General features: G+C 37.4%; 1 protein-coding gene across 1 annotated transcript in view; it reads left to right on the top strand.

Moving 5' to 3' along the window:
- The window catches only part of MTX2 (metaxin 2), an 80681-nt gene that overhangs the window by 47466 nt on the left and 18379 nt on the right, over window positions 1-14836 (top strand). The window contains exon 4 of the mRNA XM_006878956.1: window positions 12183-12255. Coding sequence (XP_006879018.1) covers window positions 12183-12255 — 73 coding nt within the window. The remainder of the gene's footprint in view (window positions 1-12182; window positions 12256-14836) is intronic.

The following is a 14836-nucleotide window of genomic DNA, read 5'->3' as shown; positions in this document are numbered from 1 at the left end:
TTGCCATGGGAAAGTCTGCTGTTAGGGACCTCTCCAAAGTGCTGAAGAGCAGTGGTGTCTCTCTGGAGACTAAGGTGCGTTTGATACAGGCCATGGTCTTCGCAATCACCTGTTATGCATCAGAGAGAAGGTGTTAATAGAATAAAATTTTATTAAAAGTATTATATGGCTTTCTTAGCGTTGTATAAAGTATAACATTTTAATCTTTTAAAGATTGTTCATTCCTCTTACTTCATCTTCCCATGCGAAAGTAATCTCTGCATTCACTTTTAGAGTTAGGACAAAGAAAGGAAAGCTAAGGAAATGAGATAATTCCGTCATCAGGTGAAGGCACTTGCAAAAATCCTTTTCATTGTTCTAAACGAATGGAAACTAGGAAAAGGAGGATGAACAAGCTTCCTTGCTAAGTACACTCTTTAGTTTCAATGACATATCCTAGCAAATAATGTCTTATGTCACTTTTTTTGTCAAAACAATTGGTGCTTTATTTATATAATTGAAATAATGTCAATATGTATGCCCTTTACATAAAGATTTAATTATGTGAAATATGATCTTTATAGAAGGAAAGATAGATAACTGAAAACAGATTTTTAGAAAATACTTAGTATTTAATGTTAATTTCGTCATATAAATGATATAGTATATTTAAAAGACCATTTTAAATTAAAGTCTTGTAGGATTTGTATATTTAGAATTGGATGGCTGATACGGGTGATTGTACTAATTAAGGAAATAAGTAGAATAATGTAAACTAGTTATACAGGGTAATGATTTACTAATAGAATTGTCTAAGTTGCAAAAATTGACATTCTTACAGATAACAGAAATTACAAGTTAGTGTATTAATCATAGAGTATATAGGGTCATGTGTTACTCTTTGGTTAAAAATAGTAGGCCGGAGTTTAAAGTTTGTTGCTGTTAAGCAGAGCAATAAAGACATAGTAAGATGAAAATAAAGGACAGTTTATGTTTTAAATAGAAAAAGTCTCATATTGTTTATTATTAGATATACAGTATCAACATAATCGATCTAGGGGCATTATATTTGAACTGAAAATACACTTATATTTGAAGCTCTGTGAGTGAAACATCTTTCATATAGTTCTAAGATGAAATTACCCTTGAATGAATAGCATCTTCATTTATCTTCAAACCTCCTCTGTGCTCTTAGTGAATCTACTCTTTTCAAAATTCTACAAGAATTACATTATACCATTATACCAGAGTACTTCTGCAGTGTGAAATAGATTGGTTTGGAAAATGAACCTGGCTTTGCTATAAATTACTTTCTAAGGTACAGAGGAATTTGTTATTTTGTTTAAAATAGTCACAAATATAATTAAGGTCTTAATTTATGTTAAACTACAAATATGGCTATTACCATAACTGGATTAGGAACTTAATCTGTCATTTCAAGAATGATACCTAACACTTTTCATTTGTAACCTTAGACACATTATTTCAATTACAAGTCTGCAGCTGTTTGATTTTAAAAATGAATTATTTTGTAGGTAGATTTGTTCATGGTTTTTAATTTTAAAATATGCCTTTTAAATTCTTTCTTTGTGATAGAGATCTTCCTTTATCTCTAGGTGAGCCAAGATGTGAATAAAAATTCAGAGCCATGTACATTTTGTGTTCTAAGAATGGCATTGTACAATTTAAGGCTGTCTCTAGTGAGTTCTTACATGGGTTATTTAAAATTTAAGTATGAAATAAATAGATTTGTCCTAAAGAAGCAAATTTGAAGTCTGTTCACAGTGATCAGTCAGAAAATGGGTTGTTGTTCCTCACCTAGGTTTTGGGATAGCTTTGTGAATGTGGTTTATATACATTTAGAAGCTATGTTTATTATCCCTTAAATTTCATGATATTAATCAATATAAAGTATCAAGCCTTCTAAATACTATTATGAATAATTCTTTAAAATTTTGAATTTTTTACATGTTTTGGCAGCCAATACTAACTTCATTGCTTAGATACATTTAGAAAGAATATTGTTATGTGTTTAAGTTTTATGAAAAAAAATGTTCATTTTTAGAATAAATTAAAAAATTATTGACACTGTTAATTAGTAAATGATTTAAAAATAAGTTATCAATGGAAGAGTTTTCCTTTATTTTCAAGGAGAAGAGTGAATTGGGGGGGAGGGGATGGGTAGGGGAAAAAAGTGCAACAATGATTGACTGGAAACCCTAATTTTCTGTAAACTTTAATTAAAATTAATTTTTTAAAAGTCCAGGCTGGGTTTAGAAGGGGTTGCGGTACTAGGGATATTGTAGCTAATGTTAGATGGATCTTAGCTGAAAGCAGGGAATAGCAGAAGAATGTATATCTGTGCTTCATTGACTATGCAGAGGCGTTTGACTGTGTGCATCATAACAAACTATGGCTGACTCTGATAAGAATGGGAATCCCAGAACACTTGATCATGCTAATGCGGAACTTACACTTGAACCAACAGGCAGTTGTCAGAAGAGAGCAAGGAAACACTGCATGGTTCAAAATTGGGAAGGGTGTATGCCAAGGAAGTGTCCTATCTACCTACCTTTTCAACCTGTATGCAGAGCAGATTATCTGGGAGGCTGGGCTCTATGAGGAGAAATGTGGGGTCAGGATTGGTGGAAGATCTATCAACAATCTGCGTTATGCAGATGACACAACCCTGCTTGCTGAAACTGAGGAGGACCTGAATGCTTGGTGCAGAGAGTTAAGAACTGAAGCCGTCAGTATGGATTGAGGCTTAATGTCAAGAAGACAAAGATTCTTACCATTGGACCAATTGGCAGCATCAGGATGGATGATGAAGAGATTGAGATTGTTCATAGCTTTAGTCGGCTTGGCTCCACAGTCAACACTCTTGGCACCAGCAGCCAGGAAATGAGAAGATGTATTGTGATGGTAAAGTCTGCTGTTAGGGACCTCTCTAAAGTACTCAAGAGCAACAATGTGTCTCTGGAGACTAAGGTGTGTCTGGTACAGGCCATGGTCTCTGCAATCACTTGTTATGCGTCAGAGAGCTGGACCAGGGAGAATAGAAGGAGAATTGATATTTTTGAGCTTTTGTGTTGGAGAAGAGTGCTAGGAGTGCCATGGACTGCTAAGAAAACAGACAGATTCAGCCTGGAGAGGGTTAAACGGGGCTGCTCCTTGGAGGTAAGGATTCTGAGGCTTCGTCTATCATACTTTGGTCATGTTGTAACGAGGGACCGGTCCTTAGAGAGGGACATCATGCTTGGGAGGGTGGAGGGCAGGCGCAGGAGGGGAAGGCCCTCTGGGAGATGGATTGATTCAGTGACTGGGGCAATTGGGATGAATGTGTCGGAGACAATGAGATTGGCACAGGACAGAGCAGAGTTTAGAGCTGTTGTACATAGGGTCGCTATGAGTCGCAAGCGACTCACAGGCACATGACAGCAACAACAACAACAACAACAACAACATTCATTTACTAAAACAAAATGATTATGCACCCCTGCCATTCATCAGCTGTTTAGCTTACCGTGAGAATTTAATCTGGTCTGTTTGCTTTGTTGTTGTTATTTTTCTTTTTTTTAATTTTATTTTATATTGGTGTGTATACAAAATTCGTATACATTATGTTTCACACTCTTCATTCAAGTATTTCATATAATCATTCCCATTCATTATGCTTTGCAAAATTAATCACCATAGAATTATGCCCACCATTGCCCTGTCTTTTTATAGCCCTGCTACATCTTTCCCATTTCCTTTATCTTCTCCCTCTACCCACCAAATTATGTTAACCCATGATTTACCCCCTTCCTGTCCTTACCCCTTTGATCCCACCCATTCCTTCCTTAAACTCCAATAGATGTTTTGCTAATTATACTTGTATTTTTACAATAATGATCTTATGCAGTATTTGTCCTTATGAGACTGAGTTCAGTTAGCATATTGCTCTCCAGTCTCTCCCAAGTTATATAGTAATTTTCTAAATTGTTGCTCTTGAGTGCTGCGTAGTAGTCCATCATGTGAATATACCTGAACTAAATCCATTCAATTGTGGTTGGACATCTCGGCTTTTTTCCATGCTTTTGCGACTGAATGATACTGCTATGAACGTTGGTGTACAAATCTCCAATTGTGTCTCAGTTTTCATTGCCTTAGAGTATATTTCGAGCAGTGGAATTGCTGGGTGTTATGGAATTTCCATGTTCAGCTTTTTGAGGAAATGCCAAACTTTCTTACAGAGTGGTTGTACCATTTTACAGTTCCACTAAGAGTGCATGAGAGTTCCTATCTCTCCTCATTCTCCCCAGTATTTATTGCTTTCTGTCCTGTTAAACTTTGCCACTATTACTGGAGTGAGGTGGTATCTCATTGTGGTTTTGATTTGCATCTCTTTTATTGCCAGTGATTTGGATCTCTTCATGTGTCTGCTGGCCATTTTGAATATCTTCTTCTGTGATAATCCTTTCAATGTCTTTTGTCTATTTTGTAATTGGGTTGTCAGTCTTTTTCTTGTGGAAGCCCTGTACTATCCTGTAAACTTTTTTTTATGAGACCCTTGTCTGAGATAGTATTGCCAATTTTTTTTTCTCCAGTCAGTAAATTTTCTTTCACTCTGTTTAAAAAAGTTTTTGATGCACACAGGGTAAAATCTGTTTTTTTTATGTTACTGTTTTTCTTTTTTTTGTCTTTTAGAACATTCATTGTAAGAACTCAGAAAAAAGTAATTTCCTTTCTTTGCTGCCATATTGTTCATTGAATGCTGTAACAGAGCAGGGCCCTTGAGGAGACTACCTGCTCCACAAGGGGAGGCTGTCCCTGTCAGCAGCATTAATGACAGAAAATCAGTTCCCATGAGGTCAGACTTGTCTCCCACATTTCTGCACCTCTTTCTATTTACCCCAGTAAATAGAAAGTAAAGTACGAATCTTATTGTTTTACTGGTGTAAAATCTGTTTCAGTAGCTCAAAGATCACACAAAACCACATTAGAAAGTCAAAAGGCTGTATAATTCAGGTTAGTAGCAGAATATAATCACTTAGGACAGCTTCTGAAATATGCTCAGTCACGTCAAGCTTCAGCCTCGAGACTATAGACTCTTAGTCCTGCCATTTATAGCTTCTTCTGCTCTTTACCCAGTCCTCACAAAAACTTGGGCAAAAGGCTTTTAGCGCCTGTTCCTTAGCATTGCAGTCCCAAGGTCAGCTTTGTCTCATGTCAGGTCTTTGGTTCTCTCCTGCTATGGCTATTACTCCCACAGCCCCTGGTCGGTCTGGTGCAAGAATCACTGGCCCCAGAGGACATGCTGCATTCTTTTGCTACTTTTTTGCTGGTGATAAGATTTTTAAATGCTGCTGCTAAATCCACTCAATTTAATGATGAGACTAATCAGTCTCTTTATGTATAGGCTGACACACTCTGTTTGCTTTTTTCCGTACATCTGTATGGCAAAGTGACACTCAGTGGCTAGGAAAGTCCTTTAAACAATAAACCCTTAACATCACAAATGCCAACTGTGTGACTGGTATTAGATTTTTAGGATATACAATTCACTCTTTCTGTACTTTTAACTTTTTCTAACTCTTTAATTTGACCCTACAATTTTATTTTTATGTAATTCTGACATGGAAAGTTCTCATCTTTTGCTATTTGGTTATATTTTTTTCTAAACGTGACTTCACTTCCCCCTCCTCCCAGCTGAGAGGTTTTGATGTATCTAAATGTGAGTATTCCAGAAATAAGAAGCCCTACTAGCACCATGGGTTAAGGTTTTGCCAGCTAACTGAAGGTGACACTTTGAAACCATTACTGCTCTGAAGGAGAACGATGTGACAATTTCCTTCTGCAGATTTCAGCCTTCAGGATTCTATGTGAACAATAGATTGGCTCTTTGCCCTATCCTCATGATCTCCGACATGCTTACTTGGATTGTTACTTGGTTAATCCATCTTGTTGAAGATCTTCCTAAAGGCTGTAAATATTAAATTTAGGAGCCTGTCCCATTTTTCTCCTCTAGAATGGCAAGTGGATTTGAACCACCAAGCTTTCAGTTAGCTGGCAAACATGTACTACATTATCAAAATTTATACTACACTATCAAAATTTTTAAGTAAGTTGTATCAATTTATACTTATAATATATGAGAGACTTACAACAAAACCCATGATTGTTCTTCTCTTAACCCGTCCCCAAATACTGACACCTAGAGATAACTTTCAGTTCTCTTAGCTATTTTATTTTTCTTGGTATTAATCTCTGTTGTTGTTTTGTGCCATCGAGTCATTCTGCAACTCATAGTGACCCTAAATACAGTAGCCCTAATCCCCGCTCTATCCTGTGCCAGTCTCTGTCTCTGACACAGCTACCCCAATTGCCCAAATCATTGAATCAATCCACTTCATAGAAGGTCTTCCTCTCCTGTGCTGTTCCTCCACCCTCCCAAGCATGACGTCCTTTGCCAAGGACTTGATCCCTCCTTGCAACATGTCCAAAGTATGTCAGAGCTTCAGAATCCTTGCCTCCAAAGAGCATCCTTTTAAAACCCTCTCTAGGATGAACCTGTTCATTTTCTTAGCAGTCCATGGTATATTCAATACTCTTCTCCAACACCACAACTCAAAGGCCATAGATTCTCCTTCTATCCTCCCTAGTCATTTTCCAGCTCTCTGATGCATACATAGCAAGTGATTGCAAAGAGTATGGCCTGTATCAGGCACATCTTAGTCTTCAGAGTGACACTTTTACTCTTCATTACTATGGAGAGGTCCCTAACAGCAGACTTTCCCATCACAATATATGTCTTTTAATTTCCTGGTGCTAAGAGTATTGACTGTGGAGCCAAGCAAACTAAAGCTGTGAATAGTCTGAATCTCTTCACCTTCCATCCTGATGCTGCCAATTGGCCCATTGGTGAGAATCTTTGTCTTCTTGATATTGAGCCTCAATCCATATTGAAAGTTGCAGTCCTTGACCTTCTGCAGCAAGTACTTCAGGTCTTCTTCAGTTTCAGCAAGCAGGGTTGTGTCATCTGCATAACGCAGATTGTTGATAGATCGTCCTCCAGTTCTGATGCGACACTTCTTATAGAGCCCAGCCTCCCGGATTATCTGTTCTGCATATAGGTTGAAAAGGTATGGCGATAAGACACATCCCTGGCATACACTCTTCCCAGTTTTGAACCATGAAGTTTTTCCTTGCTCTGTTCTGATGACTGCCTCCTGGTCCAAGTATAGGTTTCACATTAGAATAATCAAGTGTTCTGGGATTCCCATTCTTCTCAGACTTAGCCACAGTTTGTTGTGATCCACGCAGACACCTTTGCATAATCAATGAAACACAGATATACATTCCTCTGGTATTCCTTGCTTTCAGCCAAGATCCATCTGACATTAGCTACGATATCCCTAGTACCATGACCCCTTCTAAATCCAACCTGCACTTTTGGCAGTTCTCTGTTGATGTGCTGTTCCAGTCATTTTTGGATAATCTTTAGCAGAATTTTGCTTGCATGTGATGTCAATGATCTTTACATTTCTAAGTAAGAAGTCTATATTGCTAATATTTCCTTTATTTTTAAGATAATATATATATTTTCAGAGTCATTGTGGAATTTAGTTTTCCTTATCTCCTCTTTTCTAATTTCCCAAATAGTATCCTATTTTTATTAAATTAATATTGTGTTTACATTTAATTAGAATGCAGATATTGTTCATAAGTGAGTAACTTCTTATTCTATGAAAATATTCTTTCTATATGTTTATCCCCATTGGGTAAATAATTATTTTATTTAATTTTCTCAGTCTTGGACAGAACTGTAAAACAATCCCTCAGAATGGTAATCAAAACCCATCAGATAGTTACCACTTTCAAAGCACCTTTGAAAGCACCGTTCCTTCTGCTTTAATTGAAATTGTTCCTTTCCTGTCTGGTTGCGGAACAGTGTTCTGTGACTGCTGTTCATCATCATCTAGGGAAATTGCCTGCCTTCTTTATTGGATCCTCCATATTCTGGATGCATCCATATATATTTTTTGGATTTATTATTTTTGTTTTGGTAAAACACATTTCCCCCTAGCTTTCTGAGAAAGCATAAACTCTGAAGCCACATACTGTAAGTTCAAATATTTACTTCTGTATATCATAGCTGTGTGTATTGATCAGATTACTTAACTTCTTTGTATATCTCAGTTTTCTCATCTTAAAATAGAGATACTTAGGCCTACCTCAAAAAAAAAAAAAAAAGAAAATTCTTTGTGAGTACCTGGCACATAGTAAGTAAGTGCTCCTACAACTATTAACCATTATAATTCTTTTTTGACGGTATCTTCTGTGGTACATTTTCATATTTTCTTCTGAATGAATTTTTCTGTGATTTTTTTTATGATGGAGAGATTTTTTCTTATGTAACTCCTGATCTCTAGCAAGTTGTGTGCAAGGAATAAGAAAGTGAAATCTCTTTGGGGTCTCAATGAGTTACAAGCGACTCTGTGGCACATAACAACATAAAAGAAGCAGAAATACAGCCTATCTTTCAGGGCCAGAGATTCTTATACCAGCTAGACCATTAGGAGAGCAGTAGCAGCAGCAGCAGCAGCAGCAGCAGCAGCAGCAGAGAACCAGAGACCTGACATGAAACAGAGATGGCCTTGGGACTACTGCCCCATGGAACGAGACCTAGGAGCTTTCACCCAAGTTTGTTGGACTAGGATGGGGGAGCCATCCATAATTGCCACGATTAAGGGCTTTGTAAGAGTGATCTAAAGTGTAACAGTGATCTAAAATGAACCTGAAGTCTGAAGAACATGTGAGCTTTGGAAGTGGTTTCCTGACTGAGAAGTTGTATCCTGTTTCCAACTGAATTTGTATCCTGTTAACTTACCTGATTAATCCATAATTTTACGGGTGCTCTGTGTGGTATTACAGTGGCTTTTGGATCTAGTAAATCAGTAAAATTGGTGCTGGAGTTAGTAGAAAAAGATGTGGGAGCATGGGGGAACATGTCTGATCCCATGAGAATTGCCTTCATGCTTTACATGTTGGTGGGAACAGGTCTGCTTTGTAGAGCTGGTAGAAGTCAAACTCAGCTGTGCTAATGCAGCTCTTGCTCCTTTTATGGACATCAAACTTTGTGAAACTCAGATTAATTCAGAAAATCCCTTTTGAATCAATGATGATGAGTGATTGTAATAAATGCTATAAAATTAATCTTTGGCTAACCAAAAATGCAACATTAATTGAGTTCTAAGGTAAGCAGAATGTTATTAAAATGATCAAAAGTAAGTCATTTGTAGTGAAGTGGCAAAATACCAAAGACTAAGAAGCATAGTTGATTGCAAAGCATTATTGTTGTTGTTGATAGGTGCCATTGAGTTAAGTATGACTTGGAGTGACCCTATGAAGAACAGATCTGTCTGAACCCTGCCCTGTCCTAGGTCATGCTTATAATCTCTGATACGCTCCAGCCCATTGCTGCAGCGTCATTCCCTCTAGTTGAGGGTCTTCCTCTCTTTAGCCGTCCCTCCACCTTTCCAACCATGATGTTCCTCTCCAAGGAATAGCCTCGCCCAGCAATCAGTATACCTGAAGTAGATGAGGGGAGGCTTTATCATCTTTGCTTCCAAGGAGCACTCTGGCTGGACTTTCTCTGAGAGAATATTTGTTCTTTTGACAGTCCATGAATGGGATTTGCAGTAGTTTTCTCCAGCTCCACAGTTCAAAGACATCAATTTTTCCATCATCCTTATTCATTGTCTGGCTCTCAGCAGCATAGCAGATTATAGAAAAGACCATTCATCAGGTGCATCTTAGTCCTCATACTGACGTCATTGTTCCTCAATAATTTGGAGAGGTCTCTGACCGACCACACACTTTCCCCATGCAGTCTATCTCCTTATCTTCTTCTTCTTTTTTTAACAAAAGTTTATAGAAAAATTGGATTTTCACTTATTCTTTGTTGTATATTTCCCTCCCTATTCCCCCCAAGTTCACTTAAAAAAAATCATTCATTGTTGCCATACTTTCTCCCTGTCCCCAGTCCTCTTTGCTATAATGCCTAATCATATATTCCTTTTAAATAGTTCTTTTCTTCATCTGTTCCAATACAGTCTTCATTATTTATCCCCTTTTTGTAGTTTTCTCCCACTCACCATATCAGTCCTGTTTTGTAATAGAGGTGTTAGGCAATATTGATCTTTTTGGGACTGAGATATTTCACTCAGCATAATGTCTTCCAGGGTCAACCATATTTTGTAATATTTTATGAATTCCTTGTTTCTTGTTGCTGCATAGTATTCCATTGTGTGAATATACCATAGTTTTCCTATCCAATCATTTGTTGATGGGCACTTGGGATTTGTCCATCTCTTTGCTCTTATGAGTAGCACAACAGTAAACATGGATGTACATATATCTGTTTGGGTGGCAGCTCGGGTCTCTCTGGGCTATATTTGTAGTAGTGGAATTGCTGGGTCAAATGGTATTTCTATTTCCACATTTTTGAAGAAGCTTCAAAATGTCTTCCATAGTGGTTGCACCATTTTACACTCTTACCAGCAGTGAATAAGGGTTCCAATCTCTCTACAACCTTGCTAGCGTTTTGTTGTTTGCTTCTCTGTTGAACTTTGCTATTGTTTACTGGTTTGAGATGATATCTCATAATTGTTTTGGTTTGCATCTGAGAGCTAGGGATTTTGAACATTTGTTTCTTCATGTGTTTGTTTGCCATCTGAATGTCTTCTTTGGTAAAATGTCTATTCATGCCCTGTGCCCATTTTGCAGTTGGGTTGTTTACCTTTTCCTTGGTAGGGTGCTGGGGTATTCGATAAACTTTAGATATGAGTCCCTTATCAAATACGTCATTACCAAATATTTTTCCCAATCTGTGGATCTCCCTTATCTTCTGACTACTGGAACTAAGTGTAGTGATTGTGAATCCAAGTAAGATGAAATCATTGGCTGTTTTAGGGTTTTCTCCATCTATCATGATGTAGCCTATCAATTCAGTGTTAAACGTTTTTGTTTTCTTGACATTGAAATACAATCCACATTGAAGGCTGCAAACACTTTAATGGACGATTTTCTGCAGCACGTGCTTCAAGTCCTCTTCAGTTTCAAGCACGGTTGTGTTATCTGCATAATGTAGGTTATTGATGAGTCTCCCTCTGATCCTGCTGCCATATTTTACGTAGAGTCTAGCTTCTTGAATAATTTGCTCAGCATACAGATTGTATAGGTATGAAGAAAGGATACAGCCTTAGTTCCATCTTTCTTAATATTAAATCATCTAGTGTTCCCTTGCTTTGTTTGCATAGTAGCCTCTTGGTCTAGATGTTGATTTCACGTGAGCCCGATGAAGTATTCTGGGATTTCCAGTCTTCTCAATGTTAGCCATATTTTGTTATGAAGCCAAAACAAAGGGAAGAGATATTGAAGTGTAAGAGTTGAACAGAAGACTTCAAAGAACAGCTTGAGAAGACAAAGCATACTGTTATATTGGTTTGGCAAAGAGTTCATTTGTTCTTAGAAATATTTAAAAATGAGTTAATGTGATTTAATAAGTATAATTTGTATTATTTTACATTTAATATTGTAATGTGCATATTTTCCTTGTTATGAAAAGTTCACTCAAAACATGATTTTAAAAGCTGCCTGCATATTCCATTGTTTGCATTGACCATGAATGAATTTATCTCTTTCTTTGTTGATAGATAATTAAGTTGCTTGTTAAATATTTGTTTTGCCCCTGAAAATGAAAAGCTGTAGGCTTAAAAGTGTGAATTAGCAGAGAAGTGACTGTAAGATACTGAGGGACTATTGTATTGATCAGAATGTTAAAAGTATAAGAATAGTGTGTTGAGTTTTTTATTAAGAAGAGAAAGAGTGATTCAAAGAAGAAGAATTATAGTTTATAAAACCTGGACTTTAGTGATGTGTTAAAGAAACCAAAAGCAATTTAGTGTCATTGACTTATGTAAATTAGTATGGTAAAAGAATATTTTTTCCTTAGATGTGAATAAATCTTAGATATATCTTATTGATTTTTAGTACTAACATGACATTTTATATTTGGAAGACACAGCTTTGACTTCAGATTGATTTGTTCTTCCTCAGTTGTAATATTGTGCTAGCTATTACTTTGGGGGAAAAATAATGTTTTCTTTAAATATGTATGTATTTTCACTAGATTTACTGTACTTTTTTTATTACAGGCCTTTTTGCAAATGTGTAATTTGCCTGTCAAAGTGGTTTGTAGGTCAAATGCAGAATATATGTCACCATCTGGTAAGTGTGATGTTTCTTTCTTTTTTTTTTTCTATAATTATATTTTATTAATTTTCATAAACATTTACAGAGATTTTGGGCATCCACTCATTCATTGTTGCACTATTCTCTCTACCCTCCTCCCAGTTTGTTCTTGTCCAAATGCCACAGTGCTTGTCAAAGCCAGTTCTGATTAATCTTCTTTGTCAGTGTATCCTTTGCCATTCCCTATCACTCCTCCCTGAGAGAGACTTCACCCTGAGTCATAAGGAAAAGGGGACGGCGTATTCTCTTAGCTACTTCCTGCTGAAAAGGGACGCTGTGGGTTTCAGGGTGAAGATCTTCTCTCACTACTCTAAAGGGCCCCTTTGGCAGTAGGAAACACATAGACTGTTATGGAGATTGATTTTGGAATTCAGATGCACTCTTATTGATTGTGCTTGGCTGTACATGTACATATCCTTCAAGATGTATCATGGGGGTGTTGCAACCTAGAAGACACAAATTTGACTAACAAGGTATAAGTACATGAGTCCAAAAATTATGGAAAAGTAAAAGAAAAGATTCTTTCATTGTTTTACAAACCCTTCCCCAGGTCCCCTCCACCATGCAGCCCTCGCTCTAGTCTCCTGTGATGACAGAAATACCCAGTTACATCTCTCTTTTAAACGGTTCTCTCCCTCCTCTGTTTCAGTGCAGTATACATTATTGAACCCATCTTACTCAGTCTCTCCCCAACCCCAAGGACAGTCCCATTCTACAACAGTGGCATCATGTAATATTTGTCCTTTTGTGACTGGGATATTTCACTCAGCATAATGTTCTCCAGAGTCAACCATTTTGAATAATATTGCATGTGTTCCTTGTTTTTTAATGCAGCATAGTATTCCATTGTGCGAATATACCACAGCTTCTCTAGCCATTCGTTTGTTGATGGGCACTTAGGTTGTTTCCAACTCCTTGCTATTGTGAACAAAGGTGCAGTAAACATGGGTGTGCATATATCTGCTTGGATGTCAGCTATGGTCTCTTCAGGGTATATTCCCAGTAGTGGAATTGCTGGGTCAAATGGTATTTCTATTTGCAACTTTTTGAGAAAGCGCCATACTGCTTTCCACAGGGGTTGCACCATTTTACACTCCCACCAACAGTGAATCAGGGTTCCAGTTTCTCCACAACCTCGCCAGCATTTATTGCTTGCTGTTCTGTTAAATTTTGCTATTTTGACTGGGGTGAAATGATATCTCATAGTTGTTTTAATTTGCATCTCTCTTAGGGCTAGGGATTTTGAGCATTTCTTCATGTGTTTGTTAGCCATCTGAATGTCGTCTTCGGTGAAGTGCCTATTCATATCCTGTGCCCATTTTTCTATTGGATTATTTACCTTTATCTTGTTGTGGTGCTCAAGTATTTCATAAATTCTGGATATAAGTCCCTTATCTGATATGGTATTACCGAATACTTTTTCCCAGTCAGTGGCTTCCCTTTTTACCCTACTGGAGAAGTTTTTGGATGTGCATAGGGATTTGAGTCTTAGAAGGTCCCATTCATCTATGTTATCTTCTCCTGGTGATGTTTCTTTCTGTTATTATATTCTACATTGGTAAAATTAGTGAAAGCCCATTTTGTACTTCATTGTTAAAAAATGCTTATTTTTAAAAATCTTTTGAAGATTTTTATGAAATACAGTTTGCATACTTATCAGTTTTGGCATGGAGATACCTACTTATTTCAATACTGTGATGAAAAATGGTTAATGGGGCTCTCAGCTGGATGCTGCTGTGTCAGCACGCGGGAGCCCGGGTTCGAACTCGAAATAAACTTTGTTAATTCGGCTAAAAGAAAGAAAAAAGGTTAATGGGATGTTATGAATATTGTTTTAAATATTAAACATTAATATTTAATCTGATCTCCCTAGCCTAAATTATTACTTAAATCTTAAGATTTTGACTCATTGGGAGATGGCACCCCTAACCTACTAGTTATTCATGGATTAGCAGCAATATGGGGAAAACCAACTGCCCATGCAGACATGGTTAATGTGTTATAGGGCATTTCAAGCAGATACTCCCATCTATTGCACTCACCTCAGTAGCAACAGGATGGAAATGCTATAAGTGAATTTGGGCAGTTCAAACCCATGTTGTTCAAAGGTAAATTATATGCAGATTTTCAACTGTATAGGAGATTAGCTCACTTAACCCTTGTATTTCTCAGTGGTCAGCTGGAAATATTAAATGTATTTCATATAGATTGTTGTTGTTGTTGTTATGTGCTGTCGACTCGTTTGCGACTCAAAGGGACTCTATGTACAGTAGTCCTAAACTTTGCTCTAACCTGTGCCAATAGCACTATCTCTGACACACCCATCCAGATTACCCCAGTCACTGAATCAATGGACCTAATGGAGGGCCTTCCCCTCCTGCCCTGTCCCTCCGCCCTACCAAGCATGATATCCCTCTCCAAGGACCAGTCCCTCCTTACAACACTTCCAAAGTATGATAGACAAAGCCTCAGAATTCTTGCCTCCAAGGAGCCGCCTGGTTTAACCCTTTCCAGGATGAATCTGTTTTTCCTACTAGTTCATGGTACCCTCAATACT

Source organism: Elephantulus edwardii, unplaced genomic scaffold, assembly GCF_000299155.1.
Source record: "Elephantulus edwardii isolate Elephantulus edwardi_28Jun2011 unplaced genomic scaffold, EleEdw1.0 scaffold00001, whole genome shotgun sequence".
NCBI lineage: Eukaryota > Metazoa > Chordata > Mammalia > Macroscelidea > Macroscelididae > Elephantulus > Elephantulus edwardii.
This window is presented reverse-complemented; position numbering and strand designations above follow the sequence as displayed.